At 48.6% G+C, this 14861-nt stretch overlaps 1 protein-coding gene across 4 annotated transcripts in view; it reads right to left on the bottom strand.

The window, feature by feature from the left end:
* Positions 1-788: 788 nt before the first annotated feature.
* LOC129862381 (FYVE, RhoGEF and PH domain-containing protein 4-like) overlaps positions 789-14861 on the bottom strand; it is a 122048-nt gene continuing 107975 nt past the window's right edge. For all 4 annotated transcript variants that reach the window (XM_055933986.1, XM_055933988.1, XM_055933987.1 and 1 more), the window contains 14 exons: positions 10694-11588; positions 8068-8157; positions 7669-7814; positions 7195-7351; positions 6658-6796; positions 6330-6388; positions 5954-6100; positions 5674-5846; positions 4482-4512; positions 4104-4175; positions 3869-3994; positions 3560-3697; positions 3342-3482; positions 789-3030 (listed from right to left, as the gene is read on the bottom strand). In XM_055933986.1, coding sequence (XP_055789961.1) covers positions 2767-3030; positions 3342-3482; positions 3560-3697; positions 3869-3994; positions 4104-4175; positions 4482-4512; positions 5674-5846; positions 5954-6100; positions 6330-6388; positions 6658-6796; positions 7195-7351; positions 7669-7814; positions 8068-8157; positions 10694-11588 — 2578 coding nt within the window. In that variant the 3' untranslated portion in view covers positions 789-2766. The remainder of the gene's footprint in view (positions 3031-3341; positions 3483-3559; positions 3698-3868; positions 3995-4103; positions 4176-4481; positions 4513-5673; positions 5847-5953; positions 6101-6329; positions 6389-6657; positions 6797-7194; positions 7352-7668; positions 7815-8067; positions 8158-10693; positions 11589-14861) is intronic.

Here is a 14861-nt window from a genome sequence, read left to right as displayed (position 1 = left end):
GAAGCTGCAGAGTGACATGGGGGCAGGCTCTACAGAGGAAGCTGCAGGAGGTGGAGGGACTGAACAGCCAGGTCCGCTCCCATTCCACCTTCATCCAGGCCCTGGTACGCAGGATACAAGGCCTGCTCCACCAGCCCAAGGGCTGAAACACTCAATGACCTATACAACGAACATGACCTAAAACCGGTGGAACAATGTTCACCTAAAGAGTACACCAGGCCAAGGATATGGACATTGCAGAACCAGACACACCTGATCTTGAGGATTCTATTTAAACCAGACTCGACTTCCCCTATTCACTCCAGTCTATTCTACTGGCCTCTACTGTCCTCCGTCTCTCCTAAGACGGGCGCTGTGCAATGTTAGTCTGACTGATGTAGCTTGCCCAAGAAATGTTTTATTTTCTTCACAAAACACACCTTTTGGTATCATGGATTTTTTTCTATAATGTAATGATTTTCCAATGATTTATTGGTTTTATTGCAGGGCTATTCAACTCTTACCCTACGAGGTCTGGCGCCTGTTTTTTGTTGTTGTTCTCCCTGATACTTAATTGCACCCACCTGGTGTAAATCAGTCTGTGATTAGAGGGGAACGATAAAAAAGTGGTACTGGCTTTGAGGTCGAAGGGTTTGTCTCATCTTTTGTAACAGGACTCATTTGAGTGACTTATGGTCAGAGGAAGCAGGAAAGGTAACCAAAACAGGCCTCTGCACTTTCTGCAAAGGTCAACATGCCCAGTAGTGAAAGTAGAATTGGTTCACAAAGCAACCAGTGACACACTTCCATAATACTTAAACTTACTTTATTTTCTTACAAGGTACACTTTATATTAAGACCGTAAAGTGCGTAGATTCTCAAACTTTGGGGAGGGGGATCGAGAGAGTGAACAAACGTCCAAAATCTGATTTTACATTCAGATCTCATAAGACAGGATTGTTGTGCTCTTCTGCATTGTCTGTATCAGAACTGCGATTGGAGAGATGCAGTGAGGCCATGTCACACTCAGACCATGAATAGAGGATTGGAACAGTAGAACCTATGAACAGAGGTTATAGGCACATTACCCCCTTCCATTCAACACAAAGGATTCTGAAATCACAGGATGGAGTGAGTGACACCTTACTAGAGATTGAGGGACAGCTATCTATGGTTTGCATTGAGGGACAAGACAAAAAACCTCAGTGAATCTGTTAGTCTACCTGGCTTGGCTGAGTCAGACAGAACACATGGAAATTTGAGGGATATTACTTTTGTGCTAATTATTTTAAATCATCATGCGCATATTTTATAAATTACTTTTTAAATAAAATTAGATACAGTATTTAAAACATTTACATTTCTTTCCCCACCTGGTCATAATGTTTACCTCTGCCGCTTCGAGGGGTGATGTCCCTATGTAAAAGACAGGATCTGGGTCAGTGGTCAGTTACATAGAAAACCCCACCATATATAAATGCTTTGTATGTATATTCTATATTTCCGATATATACATGTCTACAAAAGGGCTGTGGGGCTAGGTAACTACAGCTGTACAACCATTTATTCTCATCCTCAATACTGCCCTATGGATGTGTCTGTCTTCATTCATACAGTAGAAAGGCTCCTCTAATGATCACAGCAGTAGTACACTTTTCAACACATTACTGTGACCAGGATGTGGTTGCTTAAGAGGTCACTTTGTGACTCTCTTGGATTCCAAGGCGAGGAAGGTTGATCCAGCTTAAAACGAGTGCAGCAGAGTACCCCGAATGCCTAGCCTGACTGGAGAGGCCATCCCTCAGCCTGTTTGAATTGAAGCCTGTTCTGGATGGGTGAGCACTTCTGCATCATTTCCTGTTTGCTTATGGGGTTACTTAAAGCAATTAAAGTGTAGAGTGATCCTCTCGATTGCTATTCTGGCTAATTGCTAAAGTCTTTCTGGGACATTGACCCAGGCTCTAGAGGAACTCATTCTATTCTTGCCAGTAGAACATGGCTCCTGGCTACTGTGATGTGAAACTACATGATTGGAGAAGTGAGGACTGATAACTTTCCTAGTGATACTGTCCTAGGACCCTTTTAGTTTGAAACACTGTTCATCCACGTCTAAGGAAAAAAAAAAGCATAAACACTGCAAATACTTTGATGTACTCATTGTACAGGATTGTACTCAGATATCAAAACATACGGAGAGCATTACTTCTCTGTACATAAAAAATGCATTTGTTCCTGTCAGGGAAAACTGAGTAACACATATGTATAGGTACACAGGGCTGAAGCAATGTGCCGACCAGGGTTTGTCCAATTCCAAATATTCAGAATTGGAATTTCAGTGTACTTCTGGAATTGACCCCAACCCTGGTCCAGACAGCCAGTCCTCTTGATTCACATCATTAGATTCATGTCTATGAAGCTGGAGGAGATCTGTTGGGCCTGCAGGCATCCCCAGTAAAGCCTGAGGACCTTAGTGTCCTCAGTGTACAAGATGCCCCAGGCAGGTTGTTCTGAATAGTGCCTGTCTGTCTGAGTGAAGCAGAGACCGTCCTGAGGTCCCCTCCTCCCTGCTCCGCTCTAATGATGATTGGAATGCACAGCTCTATTGGTGGAGCTGTGAGGTCCAATCATGGCCTCGCTTATGATTGGTGGAATCCACTCAGGGAACGAGGAGAGGTGTGGATTGGAAAGTGGAGGCAGTTTATCTAGCACTGAGTTTCCACACTGTGTGTCCATGAGGATAGCATGGGAGTGGTGTGTGCATAAATGCACATAGGTCTCTGGCAATCTTTAGCTGTCTGAGCTCGTCTCCTGGGCGCCATCCATGGCCATGGTGCCCGTGGCATCGTTGGGAAGGGGGCACTCGGGCACCTCCCCAGTCACGGCCACCCGGATCACCTTGAGCCAGCGCTGTTTCAGCTCGTCGCTCTCGGCGGCGAAGCTGTGGACCGATTTGGACTGTGACAAACGGAAGCTGGCTGGAAGGTCGGCAGGCCGGGGGCTGTCTTCCACGGAGTAACCCAGCAGAGGGATAGTGGACTGGGCCTTCACATCCTGAGAGGAGGGGGAGATGCAAAGGTAGAGAGATAATTTATATCGGAACTCAGGAGAGGAGTTTCTCCTATTCAGCTAATCAGGTCACAGGGTGAAGGAAGTCTTGCCCCCATTCATAACAAATGTGGTTGTAGAGAATGTGGATGTTTATGATTGACAATGTCCACATCACAGGAGGTTGGTAGCACCTTAATTGGGGAGGACAGGCTCGTGGTAATGGCTGGCGCGTAATGAGTGGAATGGTATCAAACAACATGGTGTGATGCCGTTCCAGCCACTATTATGAGCCGTCCACATGGTGTTTGACTGACCTGTGGCGCTCCGTAGAGGTAGAGAACTAATGCCTCCTTCTCTGGGATGAGGCACCACACCTTCCCCCAGGGCTTGTTCTTCTCACAGTACTGCAGGAAGCCACACATGATGCTGCTGCCGGAGAACTGGGCCGCCTCAATCTGGGGACAGAGGAGTGCTGTTTAGACACAGAAGACATGCCGATGCAGGTGTGTGTGTGTGTGTGTGTGTCCCTCACCTCCAGAATGCCCTTCTTCTTGCCCTCGGCCTTCTCCTCTCCAGTCAGGATGGAGTAGCAGTCCTTACAGACCTTGTTAATCTTGTTGCTGTCGTACTCCAGGGCCACCTTGTTGTCTGAGCACTTCCAACACACAACCTGATACAGGAACAGAAGACATCAGTTTAACACTGAACGAACAACACAGTGTAAACTAGCCAAACAGCCAACAGTCAAATGGGTTGAGCATCACAAATAGTATTAACATGTTATAATGGGTGCTGGGTTAAAGGGAGGGAGAGCATGGTGTCGAGCAGACGCTTCACTCACATAGCCACATGCTCGACAGTGGTGTCTCCGTCGTGTCAGAGCATTGAATGACTCTTTACACTTCATACACATTGTCACCTCGTTGTCCCGTATCCAGCGAGGGGCACGTTTCCCCAGCTCTGCCGTCTAGAGAAAAATACACACCGACACACGTAGCTCAGACACAGGAGGGTCTTTGACACACATACAGTGCACAAGAAGAGTCAGAGGTCATGTTCATTGTGATGACACTCACCAACACGTCTTTGGAGGCTGACTTGAACGTCTCATTCTTCTGATGGAAGATCTCAATGGTCTTCCGAAACGCCTGCAGGCCACACATACACAGACAGAAACACATACACAGACAAACACATACACAGACACAAACACAGGCAGAAACACAGACGAACACAAACAGACAGAAACACAAACACAGACAGAAACACATACACAGACAGAAACACATACACAGACAAACACATACACAGACACAAACACAGGCAGAAACACAGACGAACACAAACAGACAGAAACACAAACACAGACAGAAACATGGTCAACAATACACACCCAAATCTGCTAAACATACAGGAAATAAAATAAGTAAATCAATAAGAACGTGATTATATACCTTTATCCAATTGTCCTTGTCTTGTTCAGAGCTGAAAAATGAAAAACATGGTTAGGCTATTAGCTGGCCAAAAGTATGCTACATGAAAAGTGTAACACTGTTAATATAACCGTGTGGGTTTTCAGGAAATGTATGTACATCACAAAGCTCATCTGCAATTCCTGCGGTGCAAATGAAGATCCTATATCTGTATGGAATGGAATGTTACACTACTGTTTATCATTTACGTTTACGTAATTTAGCAGACGCTCTTATCCAGAGCAAACTACAGCAGTGGGTGCATTCATTTTCATATTTCTTTGTACTGGTCCCCCATAGGAATCGAACCCACAAGCACCATGCTCTACCAACTGAGTCACACGGGACTATGATGAGCTGTAGTAGTGTACTTATCATACACTAAACCCCCATAGGGTTAGCAGAAGGATATGGTCAAATTATCATAAGAATTTGGTTGGTTATCCATAGTCAATCAAATGTATTTAGAAAGCCCTTTTTACAACAGCAATTGTTACAAAATGCTTATACAGAAGTCCAGCCTAAAACCCCAGAGAGCAAGCAATGCAGGAGGGGTGGCCGTCCTGTTCTGGCTGTGCAAGGTGGAAATAGTTAGCAATAGGGTGTGGGATTGTAGTATACAGTTAACCGTTCTTTTGAGAATCATGGCAGTAAATGTTTTTTTAATGTTTTTATACATTGGCTATAGGGTGGAGTAGAACTAGGGCTGTTATCTACAGCTAACTAGCAAAAGAACACTTGAGTAAATGAGGGATACAAAGTATATTAAAAGCATGTGCTTCCACACAGGTGTGGTCCCTGAGTTAATTAAGCAATGAACATGCTTGGGTCGTGTATAAAAACGCCCAGTCGCCTACCATGGACAGAAGAAGAGATCAGTGACTTTGAAAGAGGGGTTTCAAAATACCGTGTTTGTCTCAGTCACCAGATCTCAACACAATTGAACACTTCTGGGAGATTCTGGAGCGGCGCCTTAAACAGCGTTTTCCATCAACAAATCACCAATTATAGATTTATTGTGGAAAAATTGTGTCGCATCCCTCCAATAGAGTTCCAGACACTTGTAGAATCTATACCAAGGTGCAGTGAAGCTGTTCTGGTGGCTTGCTGTGGCCCTATTAAGACGCTTGTTATGTTGGTGTTTCCTTTATTAAGGGTGGATGTAACGGCTTACCTGGCCTGCAGCTCCAGGGTCCTCTCCTTGCCAGACACCTGGAAGGTGTGGGGGTAGTCCTCGTTGGTGGTCCCTAGAACCTTCATGCCCTCGATGCCGATGCGGGTGCGTACTGTGTACTTGGGCCCTCCCAGGCTGAACTTGGGCACGCAGTACAACAGCATGTTGTTGAACTAACGGGGAACAAAGAAACACCTATGATTAATGCTTGTTTTGCTAATATATTGCTCCAGACTTGGTTGTGTACAGAGAAAGTGAAATGTGTGTGTGCATTTCTCACCAGGAAGAGGTATCTCTCCATAGCCGAGGTGTTCCTGGCAGCCAGCTTCAGGATGTGTCCCTCCTTGATGAACTCATTGGAGGCATTGACGATATCCTCCTCCTCCCCCAACATCTCATAGATCTCCAGCAGCTTCTTCAGATTCTCCTGAGCAGGGAACGGGTTTTAGTTGGATTCAAAAATCTTGGTTGGGTTCAAGCACTAGCCAAAAAGCATATGAGTAGAAATGCTGATCTAGGATCAGGTCCCCCTTGCCCATATAGTCTTATTCGTAAAAATCATAGAGGAATAATTGATCCTAGATCAGCACTCCTACTCTGAGAAGCTTTTTGAATACAGGTACAGATTTTACGAGTGGTGTGCTGCAGATACTCACAGATTTTCGTATGGCACTGTTGGAGTGTGTGGCTGCCATGGCGATGATGTTCAATGACTCTGAGGAACATGGAAAGAAGGAATGATGAACTTTGACCTTATGAAAATGAAATTAAAGGTGTAAAAAATTGTTCTATAACTGTAAACAACAGTTTTGTGTGTTTTCAATGTAAGGCAAATGTTTCTACTTGGCACTGGAGGTTTCACATCATTTTTTAAAATGTGAAGTAATTACATGATTATAATCACAAGAAAGTCTGTCAAATTCCATGTACTCCTGCTCTATAGTGTACAGATTATGACTAGTAAAAGCACTCCAGTGTACTCACTCTCTGCGTCTCGGTGGTCGGGGTCGTCCTGAGGCAGTTTCTTCAGGTAGTCTTTGAGCAGCATCTCGTAACGGGGAACTCTCTGTACCGGCTCCAACATGTGGTGCTGCAACGTCAAACAACCACATGCCTCCTGACTCTGAAACACACAAAATAAAACAGTCCACTGTCACTTCAAGGTTCAAGTCCTAAAAGTAAAACCACACAAATTGTTAGATGAATATCCATTCAACAGGACCAGTTGACACAACCATAAATAATTAAATTGTTCCATTCCATGATGACTATTCATAGTACAAATCAATAGTGAGATATCAATAGATTTCTTTCTCCTTGCAAACCAAATGAGACCCCTTGCAGCAGAAATCTGTATATCCACAGGTAAATTATCGCAGTGCTGTAGTACCAAACTCAGATCATATAATTCCTAGAATTGCTATGGAGTTATATAATTCCTATACAAACAATTTGTTAATCCACAACAGCAGACATGTGCACTTTTGAATCAGGCCTTGTGTTTAGAATCTACACTCGTACCTGGATGTCCTGGATGATGGCTTTAAACTGTGGAGAGCGGTCCGTCCACTGTTTCAGCAGCTCCATGGCCTTGTCAAAGTTCTTCACATACTCTGCGTACATCTTCAGGAAGGGCGTGAGCTTCTGCAGGATGTCCCCCAAGCGAGGGGTGGACTCCCTGTAGGGAGGGGTGACCGTTAGATAGGGACCTCAAGGTAACCATCCCTTAACCCTGAAACTCCAAGTGGATGATGACTCAACCATGATTTTTCAATGGACAGACCATCATTTCAAAACCACAACTTCCCTTTATTACATCTGTGTCTGAGTGAATCTGAATGAGTCACAGCGTCTGAATTGTTACTCATCTTAGCAATATTATTTTGTATCGTATTTTCATGCATTCTCAGGGGTGAAATCTGTGAGCGCATGCAATTGAATGGGTCTGAGTTTGGAGTCTATAACTGTGTGGCCAGTCAGTCATGAGGAGCTTACCATTCTCCCATGCGTTTCTCTAGGTCAGGCAGCAGGAACTGGTTGTGGAAAGTGTTGATGGAGGAGATGTTGGAGAAGATGTTCTTCACCACGTCCACAGGGAACGTGCCCTTCAGAGCCTCCTCCATTAGCTTGGCACAGAACACCTGCATGGTGGCACAACATGGCCAGGCGAGGTAAACCACATTGAATTGATCATAATAATGAACACTGCCTTCTTTTCATGCTGAGGTAGACCTGGGTCAGTGTTCAGTAGGACACACCATGTCCAACAAGAGAATGTCGGTGTGATAAGTTCAGGTAAAACCTCCCTGTTTCTCACAGTATCAAAACGTTTTCTACCTACTGAACAGGACCCTGAAATGACAGAACCCTGGGCGGACAGTGGGACACACTCACCTGGTCCAGCAGGTTGAGCCGTGTGACGTAGGCTCTCTCCGTCTTCAGGAGCTCAATGGCAATCTTGTGCAGCTTCTGTTCATTGGTCTCCTGAAACACAGAAGAGAGAGGTATGTCAGTTGGCTGTGGGGCAAGTTGGGGAGATGCATACTGCATGTACAGTTCATAGACATGGCCATGTTCCTATAGCTAGAGGGGGTGAAAAGGGCCCCTTGACAAATAATATATGGTGTGTTCAAGTCAGGTTAGACAATTGGGAGTAAAGGAGCCGTTGAACTCTGAGCCTGAAGGTCATGCTCACTCCCACATTGTCCTCATGCTGCGCTAGGATCCCGTTTTGTTATAGCGGACACAAACACACTTCCCCAGAGATATCTACAACAGCATCACTTTAAAAAAAACTTGTGCTTCAACACAGCAAAGTTAACATTAAGACAACAAAAGGTTTCAGTTCAATCTATATTTTCTGTTCGTTTTAATTGATGGTTCCACAATTCCTTCTAAATAGGAGTGCTGCTTGGGCATACTATAGTATGTGTTTCTGTGTGTATTGGGCTATTGCGGAGTGTGTGTGTGTGTGGTGGTGCTTCTCAAAACAGAAAATGAAAGGTTGGAAGGGGGAAATGAGGACAGAGTTCTGTTCACAGTGTCAGAATGCTTTGTGTGCAGGGGAACTTCTCACTGTGTTACTGTAACAGAACAGTATGTAAAACACAGACCAACGAGTGTCTCCCACATACTTAAGAAATCAAGATTCTGGGCCTCCCGAGTGGCGCTGTGGCCTAAGGCACCGCAGTGCTTGAGGCGTCACTACAGATCCGGGTTCGATCCCGGGCTGTGTCGCAGCCGGCCGCACCCGGGAGACCCATGAGGCAATGCACAATTGGCCCAGCGTCGTCCGGGTTAGGGGAGGGTTTGGCTGGCCGGGATGTCCTTGTCCCATCGCGCTCTAGCGACTCCTGTGGTGGGCCGGGTGCATGCACGCTGACACTGTCGCCAGTTGTACGGTGTTTCCTCTGACACATTGGTGCGGCTGGCTTCCAGGTTAAGCGAGCAGTGTGTTAAGAAACAGTGTGGCTTGGCAGGGTCGTGTTTCGTAAGACGGATGGCTCTCGACCTTCGCCTCTCCCCAATCTGTACGGGAGTTTCATCAATGGGCAAGACTATAACTACCAATTGAATATCACGAAATTGGGGAGGAAAATAATAAAAAAAATCGATATCAAAATTCTGCAGGATTCTGATTGCTGAACAGAAAATGAATGCTCACTTCCTCTATTCATTGATATAGATGGATTCTTTGTGTGTATCCCACATGTATTGTTCAAGAGGAATGTTGTCTTGCTCTGTGCTCTGTAGAACTATTTATTCTCATATTTATTACTTTGAATGTATTCTTCTTCTCTATCACAATATACAAAATAGTTCATTAACATTCAAACCCTTTACTGTATTTGATGCCCAGAGTATTACAAATTATTCTACCTCAAAGCAGTCCTTCCTTGAACTCAAAATTCACACGAATAGACTGACTGTAATTTGGTTACTAGGCAAGTATAACTTGTTTCCTGGAAGAATATCCAAGCAAGCTGAATGTTTCACACATTGAGAAACCACTTGCAAGGGTTCTCTGTCTCAGCTTGCTAATAATAATAAATGCCATTTAGCAGACGCTTTTATCCAAAGTGACTTACGGTCATGCGTGCGTGCATATGTTATAGGTATAGTGGTCTACTGTAGTTACATTGTCCTGCTAAAACTGACAAAACACACCCCCAGCTCTACTGTATGTTCTGTACTGATTTTATCAAACAGACACCACATTTCTACCACCCATGGTCTTATTCTCTCTCTGCTAGCTTAGTATGTCAAGTAACCAACAGAGATACAATATAGACTGATAAGCCATGAAGCATAGGATCCACTTTAACTCCAGCTAAAGCCCACGTCTCATACACTACCATTCACTGCTGAGTGAACACACTAATCTGAGAGAGATATTTATAATCACGAGGCGTTCAGCCAGGCAGCAGCAAGGCCTCCCACAGGGTTACTGTGGTGTAAACTCAACTCTTCAGCCGCTGAAGCACTTGACATCTGTTCAGTTCAGTCCTGTAAATAACACCCAGCATTAGCAGACTCCGTCAGTAAGAACCAGACACACTGCAGAGACAAAGGCTACACTCTTAGAAAAAAAGGTGCTATCAAGAACCAAAAAGCATTCTTTGTCTGTCCCCATAGGTGAACCCTTTGAATAACCCCTTTTGGTTCCAGGTAGAACCATTTTGGGTTCCATTTAGAACCCTTTCCACAAAGGGTTCTACCTGGAACCAAAACGGGTTCTATCTGTAACCAAAAAGGGTTCTACTATGAGGACAGCAGCAGAACCCTTGTGTGTACTGTAGTAAAGGGGCTGTGATGTTACAGTAGACTGTGAAGTCAGTTAAATGAGACAGCACATAGCTCTAATGGGCAAAGATCCTGAAACAACTGACATGGGGATATACATAAATGTGCTAGGGAAAACACATGCATAAACACCAACGCAGTACTGACATGAACTCTCTGGCCACTCAGTGTAACAGCTTTATAGTAACACACCACCCCCCCCCCCACAGACACTTACCGGTACCTTCTGCTCTACAATGGCCTCCTCCTTCCTTTGTTCCGTTTGAGGCTCTCCTGTAGGTTCACTGTCCTCCCCGGTATGGGTCTCTGTCTCGGTATGGGTCTCTGTCTCGGGATGGGTCTCTGTCTCGGGATGGGTCTCTGTCTCGGGATGGGTCTCTGTCTCGGGATGGGTCTCTGTCTCGGGATGGGTCTCTCTCTCGGGATGGGTCTCTGTCTCGGGATGGGTCCCTGTCTCGGGATGGGTCTCTGTCTCGGGATGGGTCTCTGTCTCGGGATGGGTCTCTGTCTCGGGATGGGTCTCTCTCTCGGGATGGGTCTCTGTCTCGGGATGGGTCCCTGTCTCGGGATGGGTCTCTGTCTCGGGATGGGTCTCTGTCTCGGGATGGGTCTCTGTCTCGGGATGGGTCTCTGTCTCGGGATGGGTCTCTGTCTCGGTATGGGTCTCTGTCTCGGTATGGGTCTCTGTCTCGGTATGGGTCTCTGTCTCGGTATGGGTCTCTGTCTCGGTATGGGTCTCTGTCTCGGTATGGGTCTCTGTCTCGGTATGGGTCTCTGTCTCGGTATGGGTCTTTGTCTCTGTGTTTGTAGGGGAGTTATCCCTACTCTGCTCTGTGCTCCTGTTCCCCATGTCCCCATTCACCAGGGCAGTGTCTGTCCTCAGGGGGGATCCACTCTCCCTGTCCCTGTCTCTGTCCATCTGGGCTAGCACCCCGTTAGCCGCTGGTTTGTGGGCATCCTGTGGCGTTCCTGGGACAGAGCCTAAATCCACCGAGTTGTTGTCCTGCGGCTTGGGCTCAGACTGTCTCTGGTAGCACCGGTGAGCCGGACTGCAGAGGGGTGACTTGCTAAACTGCTTCAGTGGCGAGCCCTCCCTCTTGGTTTCCGACTGGCTGTGAGAGGAGAGGAAGAGGGATAGAACAGGAAGAAGTCAGAGACCACCGCTGATAAACAGGTAAAGCCAAAGATGACAGGAAAGGAGAAGAGAGAGCAAGTTCAGTTGCTGTTAAGTGCACTAGTGAGTGGCATAAAAGAGTGAGAAAGACAGAGACTGCGCGGCAGCATTGAAGTATGTCCGCAGGTTAAAAATAAAACACGGGGCTGCGGTGAGCTATGCAGAGGAGGTGTGAATGCTTAGGGCAGGGGAGGAGTGGAGGAAAAGAGTGGAGGAGAAGAGGAAGACTGGAAAGGTAGAGCACCATCCTCCAGAGATAACCTGCTGCTCTACTTCTGAATGCACATATGCGTGCGCACACATACACAAACACACACAACCCTCCATCTGGCATTACCATATCATACAGCTCGTCTAGCTGTTTCCCTGTCTGTGACCCACCTGCCCTCAGACGACACTTCCCTTCCAGTCCCCTCAGCCTGCAATGTCCAGCACTATCCACCACTATCCGCCACTGCCCACCACTATCCACCACTGTCCAGCACTATCCACGGCTGCCCAGCACTATCAACGGCTGCCCAGCACTATCCACGGCTGGCCAGCACTATCCACGACTGGCCAGCACTATCCACGACTGGCCAGCACTATCCACGGCTGCTCTCCCCTATCCACGGCTGCCCTCCACTATCCACCACTGTCCGCCACTATCCACGACTGCCCAGCACTACCCACGACTGCCCAGCACTACCCACGACTGCCCAGCACTACCCACGACTGCCCAGCACTACCCACGACTGCCCAGCACTACCCACGACTGCCCAGCACTATCCACGACTGCCCAGCACTACCCACGACTGCCCAGCACTACCCACGACTGCCCAGCACTACCCACGACTGCCCAGCACTACCCACGACTGCCCAGCACTACCCACGACTGCCCAGCACTACCCACGACTGCCCAGCACTACCCACGACTGCCCAGCACTACCCACGACTGCCCAGCACTATCCACGACTGCCCAGCACTACCCACGACTGCCCAGCACTACCCACGGCTGCCCAGCACTATCCACGACTGCCCAGCACTATCCACGACTGCCCAGCACTATCCTCGACTGTCCGCCACTATCCAGCACTGTCCGCCACTGTCCAGCACTGTCCAGCACTATCCAGCACTGTCCGCCACTATCCAGCACTGTCCGTCACTGTCCAGCACTGTCCAGCACTATCCAGCACTGTCCGCCACTATCCAGCACTGTCCGCCACTGTCCAGCACTGTCCGCTACTTTCCAGCACTATCCAGCACTGTCCGCCACTGTCCAGCACTGTCCAGCACTGTCCACTACTATCCAGCACTGTCCGCCACTGTCCAGCACTGTCCGCTACTTTCCAGCCCTATCCAGCACTGTCCGCTACTTTCCAGCCCTATCCAGCACTGTCCGCCACTGTCCAGCACTGTCCGCTACTTTCCAGCCCTATCCAGCACTGTCCGCCACTGTCCAGCACTGTCCGCCACTGTCCAGCACTGTCCGCCACTGTCCAGCACTGTCCGCCACTGTCCAGCACTGTCCGCCACTGTCCAGCACTGTCCGCCACTGTCCAGCACTGTCCGCTACTTTCCAGCCCTATCCAGCACTGTCCGCTACTTTCCAGCCCTATCCAGCACTGTCCGCTACTTTCCAGCCCTATCCAGCACTGTCCGCCACTATCCAGCACTGTCCACCACTATCCAGCACTGTCCAGCACTGTCCAGCACTGTCCGCCACTATCCGCCACTATCCAGCACTGTCTGCTACTTTCCAGCACTGTATGCCACTGTTCGCCACTGTCCAGCACTGTCCAGCACTGTCCGCCACTATCCAGCGCTGTCCGCCACTATCCAGCACTGTCCGCCACTATCCAGCGCTATCCAGCACTATCCAGCGCTATCCAGCACTGTCCGCCACTATCCAGCGCTGTCCGCCACTATCCAGCGCTATCCAGCACTATCCAGCGCTATCCAGCACTGTCCGCCACTATCCAGCGCTGTCCGCCACTATCCAGCACTGTCCGCCACTATCCAGCACTGTCCGCCACTATCCAGCGCTATCCGACACTATCCAGCACTATCCAGCACTGTCCGCCACTATCCAGCACTGTCCGCCACTATCCAGCACTATCCAGCACTATCCATCACTATCCAGCACTGTCCGCCACTATCCAGCACTATCCAGCACTATCCAGCACTGTCCTCTACTTTCCAGCACTATCCAGCACTGTCCGCTACTTTCCAGCACTGTCCGCCACTATCCAGCACTGTCCGCTACTTTCCAGCACTGTCCAGCACTGTCCGCCACTATCCAGCACTATCCAGCACTATCCAGCACTGTCCAGCACTGTCCAGCACTGTCCGCTACTTTCCAGCACTATCCAGCACTATCCAGCACTGTCCGCTACTTTCCGCCACTATCCAGCACTATCCAGCACTATCCAGCACTATCCAGCACTGTCCGCTACTTTCCAGCACTGTCCAGCACTGTCCGCTACTTTCCAGCACTATCCAGCACTATCCAGCACTATCCAGCACTGTCCGCTACTTTCCAGCACTGTCCAGCACTGTCCGCTACTTTCCAGCACTGTCCAGCACTGTCCGCTACTTTCCAGCACTGTCCGCCACTGTCCAGCACTGTCCACCACTATCCAGCACTGTCCAGCACAGTCCAGCACTGTCCGCCACTGTCCGCCACTGTCCAGCACTGTCCGCCACTGTCCAGCACTGTCCGCCACTGTCCAGCACTGTCCGCCACTGTCCAGCACTGTCCGCCACTGTCCAGCACTGTCCAGCACTGTCCGCCACTGTCCGCCACTGTCCAGCACTGTCCAGCACTATCCAGCACTGTCCAGCACTGTCCGCCACTGTCCAGCACTGTCCGCTACTTTCCAGCACTATCCAGCACTGTCCGCCACTGTCCAGCACTGTCCGCCACTGTCCAGCACTGTCCGCCACTGTCCAGCACTGTCCAGCACTGTCCAGCACTGTCCAGCACTGTCCGCCACTGTCCGCCACTGTCCAGCACTGTCCAGCACTGTCCGCCACTGTCCAGCACTGTCCGCCACTGTCCAGCACTGTCCGCTACTTTCCAGCACTATCCAGCACTGTCCGCCACTGTCCAGCACTGTCCGCTACTTTCCAGCACTGTCCGCCACTGTCCAGCACTGTCCGCCACTGTCCAGCACTGTCCGCTACTTTCCAGCACTGTCCAGCACTGTCCACCACTATCCAGCACTGTCCG

The sequence above is a fragment of the Salvelinus fontinalis genome, chromosome 9, assembly GCF_029448725.1.
Source record: "Salvelinus fontinalis isolate EN_2023a chromosome 9, ASM2944872v1, whole genome shotgun sequence".
In the NCBI taxonomy this organism is placed as follows: Eukaryota; Metazoa; Chordata; class Actinopteri; order Salmoniformes; family Salmonidae; genus Salvelinus; species Salvelinus fontinalis.
Note: the sequence above shows the minus strand (reverse complement) of the source record. Positions and strands in the feature narration are given on the sequence as shown.